This window comes from Carassius gibelio, chromosome A7 (assembly GCF_023724105.1).
Source record: "Carassius gibelio isolate Cgi1373 ecotype wild population from Czech Republic chromosome A7, carGib1.2-hapl.c, whole genome shotgun sequence".
NCBI classification, from domain to species: Eukaryota; Metazoa; Chordata; class Actinopteri; order Cypriniformes; family Cyprinidae; genus Carassius; species Carassius gibelio.
In genome coordinates this window covers 33,547,856-33,564,460 of record NC_068377.1, presented here as the reverse complement: position 1 = coordinate 33,564,460, position 16,605 = coordinate 33,547,856, and the positions used below count along the sequence as shown (strand labels likewise).

Genomic DNA, 16,605 nt, shown 5'->3' with positions numbered 1-16,605 from the left:
AGATTTATTCAGAAGCAGAAATTAATAATTTGTGCATTCATTTTTACATTAACAAAGTAATTTCCCTGCTAAGTCAAGCAGGGTCACATCAGTTTTAATTTAAGCTGGAATATTATAAATGCAAAATGATGCTATTATAATTAAATTGTAAATAAATGCAGTATGTTGTTGTGAAGCCTTAGGTGACGTATATTATATGGGTCAGTATTACATGGTAAACAAGGAAATCAGGACACCCCCCCCCCCAAACCCAGCATTAATAACAGAAAAAAAACATTGTGTATGCAATCAATTTAATACATTTTTTTTATTTTATAGGGTAGTAATGAGAACACGCTTTTACAGATAATTTTTTGGGACATTTTTTTGTGTGGTTATAAAAATATATATACATCTATATATCTATATATCTATATCTATATATCTATATATCTATATCTATATATCTATATGTCTATATGTCTATATGTCTATATCTATATCTATATATCTATATCTATATCTATATATATCTATATCTATATCTATATCTATATATATATATATATATATATATATATATATATATATATATATATATATATAGACAGAGAGAGAGCGCAGGAGTGAATTTTTTTTTTTTTGTAGAAACTTTATTGACACCAAATATTTATAGCTAAATAAGGTAATATTAATCAGGAACCAGTGAATTGCACTGAAATGACACTGGTAGTCAAACTGTGTTTTTTGTTTGTTTATTTGCATCACATCCTTGCTTTATCCAAAGATAGCAACAGGTATTTGTCAGGTTTCTGTGAGACTGGACATCACTTGTAAGTTTCCCTATGTTGTGTAACTACTAAACGTTGCACCATCTTACTCTCATTCACTAATAGTGAGAGCGAGTGTGTCAGTGCAGGTGTGACTGTAGCGTAGTCTCCTGCCCTTAAACATCACGGCGAGGCAGAGGGTGCAGGAGGAATGGGAACCCGCTAGAAATCTAGATGCTTGTTGCCCGTGGCAGTGGAACCACATCCTGCTGCCAGATCTGTTTTACTCACTCGACTCACCGTCTCTGACAGGTCTGGAGGCAAATGCAGTCTCTGAAAGAGAGAGAAAGAGGATGTAAGAGGAAGGTTGAACTAATAATGTGGAGGGCAAATGCAAAACAAACAGGTAAACTAGTATAGTATTACCAAAATAATAATAGTAAACCATAATATGGTCTTATTACTATATTCAAGCTGTTAAGAAGAGTCACCAAAAGCTGCATTTATTTGATCACAAATACAGTAAAAAGATGAAATTTGTGAAATAGTATTACAATTTAAAATAAACATAGCTATTTTAATATATTTTAAAAGCAATTTATTCCTGTGATGCAAAGCTGAATTTTCAGCATCATTCCTCCAATCTTCAGTGTCACATGATCCTTCAGAAATCATTCTTATATGCTGATTTGCTGTTCAAGAAACATTTCTTATTATCAAAAACAGCTGCGTTTTCTTAATATTTTTGAGAATTTTTTTTATTTTTATTTTATGAAGGGGAAGCCCAAAATAACTGATTTATTTGCAACAGAAATATCTAATAGTTAGCATTTAGCAATATATATATATATATATATATATATATATATATATATATATACACACACACACATACAAACACACACACACACACACACACACACACACACACACACATATATATATATATATATATATATATATATATATACACACACAGATGGAAAATAGAAACTAATGAATATTAGAAATGTTATCTTGGAAGTAATATAATTACTAACACTAAAATAAAAATAAGTTTAAATGGACATAATGAAAAATTTTGAAAATCACAAAACAAAAAGAGACTAAAACATACTCTAAAATTAAATTTAAACCAAAACAAAAGTGAATTCTAAATATTAATATATACTATAAAATTCTAAACAGCAAATAACACTAAAATAACACTGATCTAGATTTTAAAACAGAGCAACAGTCGTTACAATCAAGGATTATAGTTTCATATTCTTGCATTAATTTTACTTTTGTACCACAGATTGTAAAAAAAGAAAAAGAAAACCCATATTTATATTGCTGAATACAACAAAATGAACATTTACAATCTGTGATCAGTTTAAATGAATGAGCCCTAACGAACACGTTTAACCAGAGATACCTGTTTCAGCTTCTTTGCTCCACACTGAAGACCTGTAGACTTAAGACAGGTGAGAAAACATCCTAGCCCGTGTTTGCAGACAGACCAAACAGAGTGTGTGAACACAAATCGTGTTAGACGCTTGGCCATGCACCTTAAATGGTCCGAGAAGTGTAACTGTTAGTGTGCCGCCAAAAACCCTTGAGGGAGGCTTGAGCTTTTTGGCGCTTCAGGAGAAAAGTCTGTGGAGGAGAGTCATTAGAATCAAGTGTTTTATTACGGTAACTTGGCCCCACATGGGCACTAATCTCTGACAAGGCAATGAGCTATACCAAAAGCTTGTGCTAAAGAGGCTAATGAGGGAGCTCAGTGCAAGGTACACACACACACACACACACACACACACACACACACACACAGTGTCGAGAGTAGTCAAGTGTATGATTAAATACACTTCAGTACAGCAAGTCAGTTGCCACAAGCTAAACATACCTGCAACTGCAGCCATGATTCAGGTGACCTATTGCCTCAAGTTGATGTTTATCTCCTACCAACAATGGGCTTCTAAAGCTCCTATTGTTTGGTGAACAGCAGGCAAGTCATGTTCCTTAAAGAGTAGGCCGGTGGAAGCTCAGGACAATCTGTAATTTCCGTCAGCTTCTTCCACACGTCTTTAAAAGCTTCAGATCCTTCATCCCCTGAAGCCCTGAAGGCTACCATGCATCCCAATCAAGACGTTAAGCTTATCTAGAGGAATCCTGAAGAACATGAGAAGGGATCTACAGATCTGATAATGCTGGAACTTAAAGCGGTAATTCAGCCCCTGTCATTATTTACTCACTATGATGTCATTTCAAAACCTTTTCGAATGTTTTGGTCATTTATGGACCTTAACGGATGCGGTCACTGACATTTTATCTAAAAGAGCTACACAAAGATCCTTAAAAAGTATTCTTTTGGGTTCCAATGAAAAGAAGTAACAGTATATTTGTAGCAACAATTTTGTGTGTGTGTGTGTGGATTTAAATAAAATATTAATAATATATTATTATAATATCAATAGTAAAAAAAAAAAAAAAAAAATTATATATATATATATATATATATATATATATATATATATATATAAAATAAATATTAATTGTATTTAAAAAAGGCTAAATATTTGTCAACAAAATAAAACACTTTGACTTGGCGCTAACGACAATATAAAATAATATAATATAATATAATACAAATATTTATATTATTTAAATGAAATATAATAATATTTAAAACATGGATACATATTTATTAATCTATTGTTTCTTAAAAAAAACAAAAGGGCCATGATCACTACTTTTCTTAGAAAACAGCTCTCGTATTCTCTGCGGGCAACATTAACTCAATCTTGAAGTCACTGAAGTGTAATTAAAAAAGAAAACATAACAATTTGACTTGGCTCCTCGAAGCCCATTATTGCATACAATTTGAAATATGAAACATGCTACTCTCAGCCTCAAGGCAGGCCAGACCAATCTGTACTAGTATAGCGTGACTAAGAAGACTTGAACATGAGACATCCTTGATCACACAATGTCCTACTGTATGAGGGAACACAGGAACTGTGCTCCCATAATGCATTTGGTATAGATTAAGTCTTAGTAAGAGTTAATTTCTGCACCATTTACATCACAAAATGGAATCGCAAAAATAATAAAGACTGTTTTCAAACACATCTTCTAAAGAATTGCATCTGTCTGCCACTGGTTGACAAACAGAAAAGCCCACCTCAACCTCATTGGATGAGTCAATGCTGCATGATCAGTTTCTGGATGTTTAAACAAACAAAACCACAACGGCTTCTTTATAGATGCATGTAAAATGGGATGGGGAAGATGACACCTTTCTATCATGGCAGAGAAGACAACAAACTGAGTCCACAGAAACCTGTAGGATCATTCAAGGGATGAGTGGATTATTAAGAGGCAATCGTTGTCATGAAGTGCTTCATGCAAAAAGCAACAACAACTTCTGCCAGCAACTCACTTGAACAAAATCAGTTTAAAACACTTGAAGTGATTTACAAGAGGCTCTCAAGAGGAACATTAAGAGTGGCTTTCCTTAAGAGGGTTACAGATAACTCTCCACACTGAACAAAACCTCACACTGATAATAGCTTCAAAGCCCTCCAGCAACGTTTCACTGGCACCTGTGAAGAATCACCACAAATCTCACAGGAGATTGTGTTTGGGATCAGGAGAGTTTGGACTGAAGTAACAGACTTTCTATGCAGTGAATACAGGTGAATTAGGCAAGATGTAACACAAAAGCCCAACTTACCCGAATTCACCCGAACTTACCCTAACTCAAATTGCATAAGCCAAAACTTAATATTTTACCCAATATATTAACTTATTATATTCACATGGAATAAGCCTCTTATCAATCAAGGAGACTCTTTTAAAGTTCAGACATTAGAAAATTTGTAATACACAGTGAAATAATATGTAAATCTTGACTAATTAAATAAAACGTAAACAGGTAATGTTTTTCTCCAATGTGGTGGAGAATGAACATGAATATACACATCATTAAAATGATTTGGGTTTTATATTTTTAAATGGAACCGGTAGGGAATAATAACCGACTCTTGATTCCCAACACTAACCTTCAGCTTGTGGGTTTTCTTTATCAACATGTCTTCATTTTTTTCCAAGCTTTGCATCTAATAACCAAAATGTTAAATGAAGCATAGAAGCAAAAACTGTAGTTTAAACTTGCTCAAGGTCCCATGCAACAACACTGTACATGTCTAGAAACCTTTTTGTTTAACAAACAAGCACAAACTGTCCAGAGCAAATACTCCTCACGTTTAAACCGCCAATGCTGATAAACTTGTGTTTAAGGGCAACATGAAAAGTTACTGCTTAGTGTAATTGGAAACACCATTATCTGTTATTTTCCTCTTTCACACTGATCACAATGACAAGTAATAAGACCACCACCACACTATCTGGTGTTTCCTTCATCTCTTGAAAGTCTAGCATTATGTTTTTACCTATCAATGCATTAAGGGCAACCCAGGAAACAGCCATTATTTGATTCTTAAAGAAGCAACACTGTTCTCCATACAACAGGGCAGTTTTAGGGAAACTAAAGATTCAGATTAGTTTATTTTAACATTTATCAATGCCCTCTTTAAGTAGGCCCTATTTACAGTCCCAAAAAATCAAATACAATGCCGTGACTCAAGAAGAGGTCAAAAATACTTAATCTCATGTCCAACTTTTATATATATGGAGATTATTGTGAGGTGATCTATATAAAAGTATAGTGTATAATTTACAGTATATAACTTATATATTTAATTTATAATTTCTATATATATTATACAACAGCCCTGCAGACTTGGTTTGATGATGCTGAATTAAAAAATATAATATAATGTAATATAATGTATATCAGGATTAGGCATAAAATAGTTGTATTCTGGATAAGAGAAAGGTACAATTTTTTGTTAAAATGAATAATAATGGTTGTTTAAAGCAAAAATGCTATGAAAAGTGTGATGTTCTAGAGCAAAACAAGTATTATTTTTGGAATCAACCAAAATTTGTAAGAGAAAAATACTGGATTTCATTTAGCAAATAATAATATAAAATAATGTAGTGTAATGTAATATATAAAAATTTATAAATGTGTATTTATCCATACATACTTCCTAGCAAAGTGTGATGTCTGCATGGTGGGTTTTTTAATTGAGCATGTTTAAACAAGTACCATGACTTAGTGCTCTTAAATACGGCTTTATTTCTCAATATGCAATTTGGGGTGCTACATAAAATCAGAACCACTGGACATGAAATAATGTGAAGTAATTACTTCTGGCGTTAGGCCTATAATTATCACAACTTTCTTTTTCATTTGCTGCTTCCTGCACGTTATTCAAAATCCAATCCAAGTGACAAGCACCCGAGGACATGCAAAAGTAACCGAGATAACAAAAAACCCAAGTGTGTACCATAATCAGTATCGTTCTCATTGCATCCCACCCTCTGGTCAGCCGTGTCCATTGTGCTGTGTGTCTTTAGGGCCACTGACTGCAGAGGTCAGGAGTCTAGGGGGAGTTTTCACTCCTCTCTGCTCGTTCGGATTTGGAGAGGTGCCATAGGAATGGACCCTGAGTGCTGTCGGATGGGTGTTGGGTGTATGTTGGGGGCTTAAGGCGTTTGTGGGCTGGCTGGCCAGAATATGAATGCAGAGATGGTTGCCCTCAAGCTAGTCTGGGGTGCAAAAGGCACAGAGGACAAACATGTGTAAGTGCTGCTTTCATATCCGATTGGTTGAGTTGAGAAATGAAGGCAGTATATGATATGACATAAGAAACACCACCTCTGCTTCTGCAAGCGTCTCAGAATGCTTGTTTGAACCCATTTTATATGAACATTTTACATACAAGTGGCAGCGTGTTAGCACTGAAGAACTGCTAAGCCACTGTCCTACATCAATCTGAACGTATCCTTCAATGCATTTAGCAGACGCTTTTATCCAAAGAAACTTACATTGAATTCAGGCTAGAAATTTATCCTAACATGTGTTCCCTGGGATTCGAACACCCAACCTTGCGCTTGCTAACGCAATGCTCAACCACTTGAGCTACAGGAACACTGTAGCTCAATCCCGGTCTCAATCAAAAGATATAGCAAAAAGTGACTATAAAACATGATGATTGTGTATCCAAACATCTTGGGTGTCTATATTAATGTAAATGACTAATAAAATAAGAAAACAGCAACTGAACAGTTTGCATTGAATTACTTAATGCAAATCTTTTTCTCACTGAAAATCAACATGCACTTTTGTTTAAAAAAAAAAAAATAATAATAATAATAAAAAAAAAAATATATATATATACATATACACACACACACACTTTTTTTTGGAAACATCATACATTTTCTTTAAGTATTCTTTGATGAAAAGAAAGTTTGTACGGACTCCAAAGAATGGTTTAAAGGCTAACAACCACATACTAAAACACAATAGCAACAACAACAGGTTGTTAAAGTATAACTACATGAATTTTAGTTCACTTTATAACAATTGTTTATTTGTGGGTTTTGTTGCCAAATGTTAAGTCGACTTAAGACTACATTACATTTAGCACTTTTATCATCTGAAAAGAACAGAAATATGAGCTGAAATTGGCCAAGTACATCTTAGTGGCATTAAAAACACTTGAGATTCAGATTTGGGTCATCATTTATAATACACTACCGTATTACCTCCATATTCTGCTCTAATATATAAAACAGAAGGAATCAAAGTCTGATGGTAAGAAATTGTACATATCATACAATACTAAATGATACATAAAAATTGACAACTCCAATTGTGCAAAATATGCAGACTGGGCTTGAATGGCCACAGAAATACTAAGATCAGGCTAGAAAGTGTCTGAAATCAGTGTTATATAATCCAGGCCTAATGTTCATCCCATCATCTTACCATTTCCTATGCAGTTTTACAGTGAGAAGAGCAAAACATAAGGTCCCTGTATAATTCTGTTGACCTTTTCTGACCTTTCTTGCTCATTGAAGACTGGAGGCACTTTGAGCGATCAGTGATAAACTCCCCAAAAGGGACAAGAAACAAATACAATCTGAAGCCCTTCTAGTCCATCCTCCACTTGTCCAGCAAAACCCAGCTCCTGTTCTCCTCCTGCCCTCCACCCCCTAAACCAGAAGTGGGGTTCAAACACAGTTTAAACACATTACGTGCAGCAGTGGCGAGGTCAGCCATGGGTTACTGTGCCGTTTCTCTCTGTGGACCTGTCCACTGGCTCACACTCCAGGCTACACAAAACACAAAAAAAGAAACTCTGTCTGATGCAACAACAAATGGAGGTGTGGGACTCAATCCTTCAGCCCAATAAGAGCAGCCCACAAGCTTAAGGGAAGTGTGCGTGAGAGCGTGTGCATTTGTGTGTGTGACAGCGAGCTAAAGGCTTCTGCTGTTAGCCATCGCTGCTCTTTATGCGTGTGCAGCACCGTGAGGAAGGAGCTAATGAGCCAGCAGGTATTCTCAGCTCTCAAGACGACATGGGTGGAGAAGCGCAAGCGAGAGACGGAAAAGAAGAAGGTGGGGAGAGAGAGAGGAAAGGGATAATGGAAGATAAAGACAGGGTTTTGTATGGACGACTTGCCTTTCCAAGGGAGCAGACAAAAGGAGAACTGGGTGTACGAGAGAAACTTGGACACAGAGAGAGGGAGAAAGCGAGCGAAAGAGAGTCTGAGAGTGTGTTAAAGCGCTGCTCAGAGTGTTAATGAATTGGGGTGTAATCCATCACAGGTTGTAACTCTTCACAAGAAAGAGTCCCTTTAACTAAAGGACATCACTTGTGGGGACATAATGGCCGGCATAATGTGGACTTCATACTGCAATGCTGAAAAGGTGTTGCCGTTAGTAACCCCATCCCATTGAACCATAACCTGCACTTTAATAGTCAGAAGTTTGACCTTAACCAACGACGCCGAGCTGACTAGAATAACAACTTTAGGTCAACTATTGTTCAAATTACAGTTTATTTTGCGGCTTAGAATAAATTATGTTACTCAGAGACTGACATGTTTGACTTGTCAAAAATTTTATATTTAGCTGTCGCAAATTTGATGACTTTGAGAGAGAGAGAGAGAGAGAGAGAGAGAGAGAGAGAGGAATGTTTTGATGCATAAAAGTGTTTTTATTATCTTACAAATCCAAAATCATTTATGAGACGGCAAAATTGTCAATACAATATTGAATCATTCGGTACAACATCCACGGTTAAATACGTGATTGTGAATTGCGTTTTTTGGGGTTTTGCATTTAAATAATTTCCATGCCTTTATGAGTAAATACCTCGCTGCGTATTACGTGCATGTGAAAGAGCAACAACACAACATGTTCACTTGTAATGACTTGCAATGAGAAGCGTTTCTAAACCTGTTGCCCAACAAAAGAGAACATCATACATTTTTACCCCACAACATCATCAGTCAAAAGCTTGAGATAACTTCCTTCTGAGATCAGATGTGCCTTCTTCACAGAATGAGACAGGAAATGTATTATATAATGGTGTGTGTTGATTAGCAATGGATTTTAAGCATACTTAATGTTTTATGAAAATACCCAAGATGGCTAGAACACACATAAAGTGTACAGGAGTGTTTTGTCATTAAAAAAAAAAAAAAAAAAAAATCATTTTAAATTGAAAACCTGTTGATCTTTGGACTAGCTGCATTGTTTATTGTTGCATCCCTAATATATATATATATATATATATATATATATATATATATATGCATAAAAATATATATTCATACATTGATTCCTGTCATTTTAAAGACATCCTTTTTTATACTCTACAAACTTTGTCTGTTCCCTTACCTTAACCTGCCAATTCTTATATAAACTGTATATATACATACATATATGTGTGTGTGTGTATATATATATATATATATATATATATATATATATATATATATATATATATATATATATATAAATATACACACACACAGTTTTCAGAGACAACAGATTCAGGATTTTCAGGATTTTCAGGATTCTAGAAAGTTCATGCAAGAACAGCATTTATTTGAATGATTCAATATCAATGTTTATAAATGTTTTTTAGAATAGTTTTGATCAACTATATGCATCCTCACTAAATAAAAGTTCCAATTTACCAATTTCTTTCCAAAATATGTTCTATCCATACATCCATGTCAAAATATGTCATTCTAGATACAGCTGCATGTATATAAGGCGTTAGTGGATTTGTGAGAGATCTGAAGGTCACTGAAAGACAGAGAGGGGAGAGACACCAACACTCCACCAACTGCTCTCCAGTCACAACAGGTTCAGCCCAGCGGACATACCAGAGAAACAACAGCACCGTACCTCTCTTACACTACACTCCATTCACATCTGCTGGAAGAGAAAGATTACTCTAAAATAATGAAGTAAAAATCTACCTCTGGACACTTGAAGTATGATGAAAAACTGATTCGAAATACAATTTTTTATATTTTTCACAATCACTGTCATTTTCAATTAATGTTTCCAGTAAAAACAACAAGACAAAATAAACAAGACCTAAATAAGGTGAATTTACTAGAATATGTGTGAATTCATTACTATGCAAATTTATGTTTTGAAAACTCATCAAATGTCTGTCCATTCATCCTCTAACTATAACTTGCCAATAACGGTTTATAGTTTAAATTCCCTGATTGTTTGTGCTAGAAAAAGCGCAGTGATGCTTGTGTGCAGTTCTGTTACAATAACTACATCAAAAATACAACAACGTCAGAGAGGACTGGTAACCAACTGGCCACTTTTTCAGATAGCAAACTTTCGCTGATATGAAGAAACAGCAGGGAAAGGAAGAGTGTGAGTGTGAGAAAGAGGTAGAGAGAGACGGCGTGGGTGCTTGGCTACAGTTTGTGGCGTGCAATTGAATTTCACACAATATGAGGCAGCAAATGACATGTAAATCATGAACAGTGTCCGGCTTGCTTTTCCACAACAGAGTTAAATACCGGAGGTGTTAGAGGAATCATACGGCCGCTCTGGAGGACCAGGCAAGAGAACAGCAGGGGTGCAGAGGGCTCCGAGACACTGAAAGGTCTTCCTCGAGCTCCACTGAACAGCCAATCTGGCGCACACACACACACAAACGGTTGCTTCAGACTCTAGGCCACCACAATGAGGATGAGGCCTGTAATTGTGTTTGTCCACCTGGGTATAAAATAAGCATTCTGGCGATGTGATGCTGGCTTGCTGTGCTGCTGAGTCCTGCGCGGAGGGGAGCAGCCATGAGTGGACACACTTCATTACTCCCTAGATTCTCCCTCCAATTACCCCTAAATAAATACACACAGCCTACTGGCAACCACAATGACATATAGCACGACAAGAGAATGAAAAGAGAGCATATCCAACGCAATTCGTGTGCATATATGAGTGTTGCTGGATAATGACCAGGGACAAAGAGAGACATGCACAAATAGAAATAATATCAGACAGGATCTACATATTTTAAAGATAAAGAGGGTCAGTGTAAAGAGACTGCAGAGAAAATGCAAAAGATACTATACTGTAGATCTATTGATACACTGCATTGGGCAACATGAGGAGTTATGTAGCAGATGGATAAAAAGCTAGATTCAGAGAGAGACAGACTTACATATGCAGAGATAGATGGATGGATATATAGATACAACCACATATGCTAAGTGTAATGGTTTTTTTCGTGCAAAAGCCTGTATTTTTTATTTTTTTTTGTGAAGGTCCTAGAGACTATGTAATATGGTGCTAAGAATATTGGGAGTGCACCTTGCACCACGTACACTAGTCGTGTTTGACAATCAATGAAGAACCACTAAACAGCTGCCACTTCTTGTATGATAAACTTATTTTCATTAAATTCTTAAATTGCTATTATAAAAAAAAAAACTAAATAGGGGCAAAAGTCTGGAAATGCAAATATAATTCCATACTTTTCGAAACCGTGTAGGAACCCTGACACTAAACATTACATAGGGCCCTATTATTGTTAAAAAAGTTTGGATTACAATTTTATTAAATCGTTAAAAATTTTAACAATCCATAAAAATTGAAAAATAAAAATGAAAAACACAGAAGTAAATAAATACATATACGTAAAGAAAAATGGGCCCTCAAAAACTTTATTTTTAAACTTTTAAAGTGCTGTTAACTTGTATACATTTCATGATTTCAATTAATTAGACATGCTTTTTGATTCATGCAATTTAATTCAACCATTAAAACCAGAAAAATGTAATCGAGAAATTTGGGGAAAATTAAACAGATTTCATAGGGCCCTACATATAGATAGACTGAAAGTTCAACAGACTAATAGAATTACAGTCATGGCTCTAGATAGATAAATGTGGGGCAGAAGGGCGTTTATCTATCAGTGATCTAAATCATAATCATCATAAGGCCGGAGCACATGAGCAGTCCGCACACCTGCCAAAAGGCTGTTCCCACATCACCAGTTTAAAGTCCTGCTCAGCAAGAGGCCAATCACAGGAGCATGAATGAACACGACCATTCACAAAGCAGAAGGCGTGCGTTTGCTTTTGGCCAAGCTAATGATTTTGATGAGAAATGCTGTTGAAAATGCATCCTGTGCAGTTGAGTGACGCTGACAGATGTGAACTGACACCAAAAACGAAACGGGCTTGTCAAAACTCCTGTACGGTTGGGAACTAATTGGAAACCATCACAGGTATTACATGAGAGGTGGGGGTTTTAATGTGCATCCACTGCATTGTCAGCATTCTGCCATGCTGGAAGAAACACCTTTCGAAAGAATCCCTGCACACCTGTACACAAACACCACCTTGGCTCTGGGCACACAGTTAGTATTTGTCATGCCATTCGATCTGTCGTTCCCACGGAGGAGGGAGGGAGACACTTATTTTCACCAGCTTACAAATGGGTTTTCGACTCAGGGAACAAAGCGAAACTGCGTTCCTGAGAGAGCGTAGGGCACCTAAATCAAGAATGGCGACATCTTTACCTGTTGCTCAGGACAATATTGCATGTAAACATTCCAAAAGATCAGTGCATACAATTAGGGACATTAACGATTGACTTTAATGCATGCACAGGTGAGTTTTATTATAAGAGACAATGTGACGGGAACAGACACTTAAATGCATTCTACCAAACACACCACAGTGCTCTCATGTCTAATAAAATCTTAAAACTACACATCATATCCTATATGTAAAATGTCACTTCCTGGAAGAAAATGTGATCTAGACAATTCTTTGTTAAATTTCGTCAGGTACACGCAGCCAAAAGACAATTCAAAGAATTTTCACATGATCGACAGCATCTCAACAGCAGACCCCACTCTACAAATAAAGACATTATGCATTGCAAAGTCTAGCCAGTGTGACCCTCGCTTACAGGAACATTAGCATGCTAATGCCAGGCGGCATGCTTAATTGATTACCAGTCCAAAACTACTCGAAGCAAGGAGTAAAGCAGATATCCCTAGGTGGTCATATTGTTTGGGGCAAAAACTATTAATTCGTCCACTGCCAAAAAAAAAACCCTAAATGAACACAAATTTTTTTGCTTGTTCCTGGCAGGGTTTCTCGCTTTCTGTTGGCTTTCAAATGGAAATTAATTATCTCAGATACATGGGTCTGGTCTTATTTGTATTGAGGAATATTCAGCAGAAGTAATGGATGCACAATCAAAATACTGGCACCAAATGAACGCAATTTTCAGACGAAATTTTCCTGAATCCCAAAGGAGTAAACGTTTCACACACACGCGGGTGAAATAAAAATATAAAACCGGACAAAAGGTACGTGAAATGTACTGAGAATATCACAACTGAAAAGTGAAGATGCACCTTTATATATATATAAAAAAAAAAAAATGAAGGGAAACTTCAAAAAGAAATTATGATGTGTACATAGGTTGGCCACAAAAGGGTAGAAAAATTTATATAATGACATGGCAATGTGACAGCTGACATCTTCATCTAAATGTAAGAATTTACATTTCAATTACGGGTAAATTTACATCTTAATCAGGTATTTGTGCTCAGTGCCCCGTTAGCATTAGCACTGGCAGTAATCGCGCCAAGGCCACTGTGCCACATCAGCCGGAAACTGAGATGACAGCCGCTCTGCCATGATCTCATAATACTTTTTAATTAATTCCTCTAAAATTGCTGCTCAAAAAAAGAAAAAAGAAAGAAGAAAATGTTTATCATAGTCATCATATTTTAATATTGTGACAATGCTGCTTAAATGTCAGTTTTCTCAATACACACAGCTATTATACGCGTTCAGAAAAGTCTTACGAGTCTTATAGACTAGTTTTATGGTGTATTTTTTTTTTGGTCATTTTGAAACTTAACAGCTCTAGTCTTCTTTCACTTGGTTAATTAAGAGATCTGTCCAGTAATTTTAGGGTTTTTTTGTCCTCGTGACATCTTTCTATTTTCTTCACTGAGCCCACACTAAAACATAAAGGCTAGTAAATGTATCTGAGTTAGTCCTGCTTCACTGACGGCCATAACCAGCTCCTTAATCAAAATAATGTTAAAATGGCAAATGAAAATGATGTAAAAATGCAAAACGCCCAGATGATTAGGGAAAAGTAAACCTTTATAACTAAACCATTCATAAAAAAACGTAAATAAATAAATAAATAAATAATCAATCAATCAATCAAAAAGCAATAAAAAAACAACAAAGCAGAGCCTAAATATTTCTCAGGAAAAAAGTAATAATTTTTTTTTTTTTAGACCTATTTAGTTTAATTTACTGACATGGGACATACTGTGACTGAAGAATCACCCATTTATGAAATGTAATATATATAATATATAATGTATGAATAATATAATGAACAATATTTAACGCTAAAAATGTAGTGCATGGGGTTAGATTATAGCAAAAATCCAAAAGTTGTTTTAGAGTGGAGAAACTCTTTTATTATTTATAAATGTATTATAAATGATTATTTTTCATTATAATAATAAATTAATTTTATAAATGGATTAATAATTATAAAATTACATTATTTATTAAAAAAGGGGGGAAATCCTCTGAGAATGAGCTAGTACAAGCAGAAAAAAAAGAAAAAAAAAGGGAGTCTTAGATACGACTCAGCTGCTTTCATATTCATGCCGACTCATGCACTTATGCCTTGTTTCACACAGGCCCAGCACGCAACCCTCCATTTCACAACACGCAAACACGCCAACACGCTAACTCACCCACAGTAAATACTATGAAAATCCACCAGTGCTGATTGGACAGTGAGAAGACATACTGATAATGCTCTAAAATCATCCAAAACATCTTTGGCACTTAATATAGACACTAAACTACCAACAGCCTAAATGGTTGTCCATGTTTTGCAACAGCAGACAACACAACAGACTAAAACGAAACAAAATCACATTCTTAATAAGATGTCCATGTCATGAACACTTGCTAGGTAGCTTATCTCTTATTATATATGTGTTATGAAGAATTAATAATCCCAGTACACAAGTATACATATGTACGTGTGTATATTAACAAACACTGGCAATGGTTTCACAATGCAGGATTCACAGTAAATGTGCGTGATCGCAGCAGTGTGCATGTGAAGGGGGATGGGACAAACTGGAGGCACGCCAGGGATAGGTGAGCTGTCACTGGTCATTAACATCACCGCCACGATACAAGGAAGCAGGGGAGGCTGGGGGAAGTGGGTGGAGATTTTTTGGCCATAAAATGTAAGCGTGATGGAAAACTTGGTCTCCTACTCTTCTGAATTGCAACATGGCAGTTGTCTCATGGGAAAGCCTGGCACGCAAACACCTTATATCTCAATTGCTGTTGCCGAAGGGAATGCAAACCAGTACAGAAATGCACAAATGAATTATCTCTCGAGGTATTCAGAGTGACTGAGGGTGGAAAATAAAACAGATTTGTCGTAGTTTAGCAAAGTAATATTTTGAAACAAGATTTAAAAAAGCATATGGCTAAATTGATGCAATAAAGCCTAATCATATGCAACCCTTTTTAGGAACCCTTCCTATCCATATTCGAAAAAGGATCAGCCCAATAATTCCTCCTATCAACATAAAAAAAATAAAAAAAAAAGGTAAAAAAACACTGCATCATCAAGTGTTTAGTTATTCATCACAGACAACTTAAAAAGTTGGATAGAATCCATTGTTTAAATCAACTACAATTCTCAAAAACCATCTCCTGAAAATCTCCTTTAACCTTTATGATGCACAAAGCTATTTTTTCTCAGAGTTCAGAAAAGGGCTGTCAGTTGAAAGAAAGTACTGCGAAAGCCCTTGGAGCATTTCGAGAGTGTGGGAAAGTTATTTTTAGCAGCCAGACCAGAACCGACAAAGACTTCTACTCAGCCGTCTTTTGCTCCGGATCAAAATTCCACCTTTGAACCGGCCGACAGTGGACCAGGTGGGGGTGAGGCTGACTCTGCTGATGAAGGCAAGTTTAGCTAAAAACAGTGTCGCCACTATTTAAAGTGAAGCAGAGCATCTCGAAAGAATGTATTTTTGCTTTATTTCAATACAATAATTGCAACATATCTATATTCCAGGAGACAAGGGAAACGGAATAAAAAATAAAAAAGTTCTCTCTTCACATCAGGTCAGTCAATGTACTGTTTGAGTAAATGAATTACTCCGGGATATTGGTTTGTTTTAACTCCGAGGGAGTGTCAGCCACATTAAAAAAGTTAACAGCTTGAGTCATTTGTGGATTAATGCGTATTGGAGACGTGAACTGTTTAAAATGATTCAGTTCGATTCGGTGAACTGGTTCAAAAAGATCCGGTTACATCGAATGATTCTTTCGCGAACCGGATATCACAAAATGGTTTGTTTTGAACTCTCTCTCACAACAGACA

General features: G+C 35.8%; 1 protein-coding gene across 1 annotated transcript in view; it reads right to left on the bottom strand.

The window, feature by feature from the left end:
- Positions 1–654: 654 nt before the first annotated feature.
- LOC128017321 (elongator complex protein 4) overlaps positions 655–16,605 on the bottom strand; it is a 58,122-nt gene continuing 42,171 nt past the window's right edge. The window contains exon 10 of the mRNA XM_052602656.1: positions 655–1,082. Within this exon, the coding sequence (XP_052458616.1) occupies positions 972–1,082 (111 nt within the window). The 3' untranslated portion in view covers positions 655–971. The remainder of the gene's footprint in view (positions 1,083–16,605) is intronic.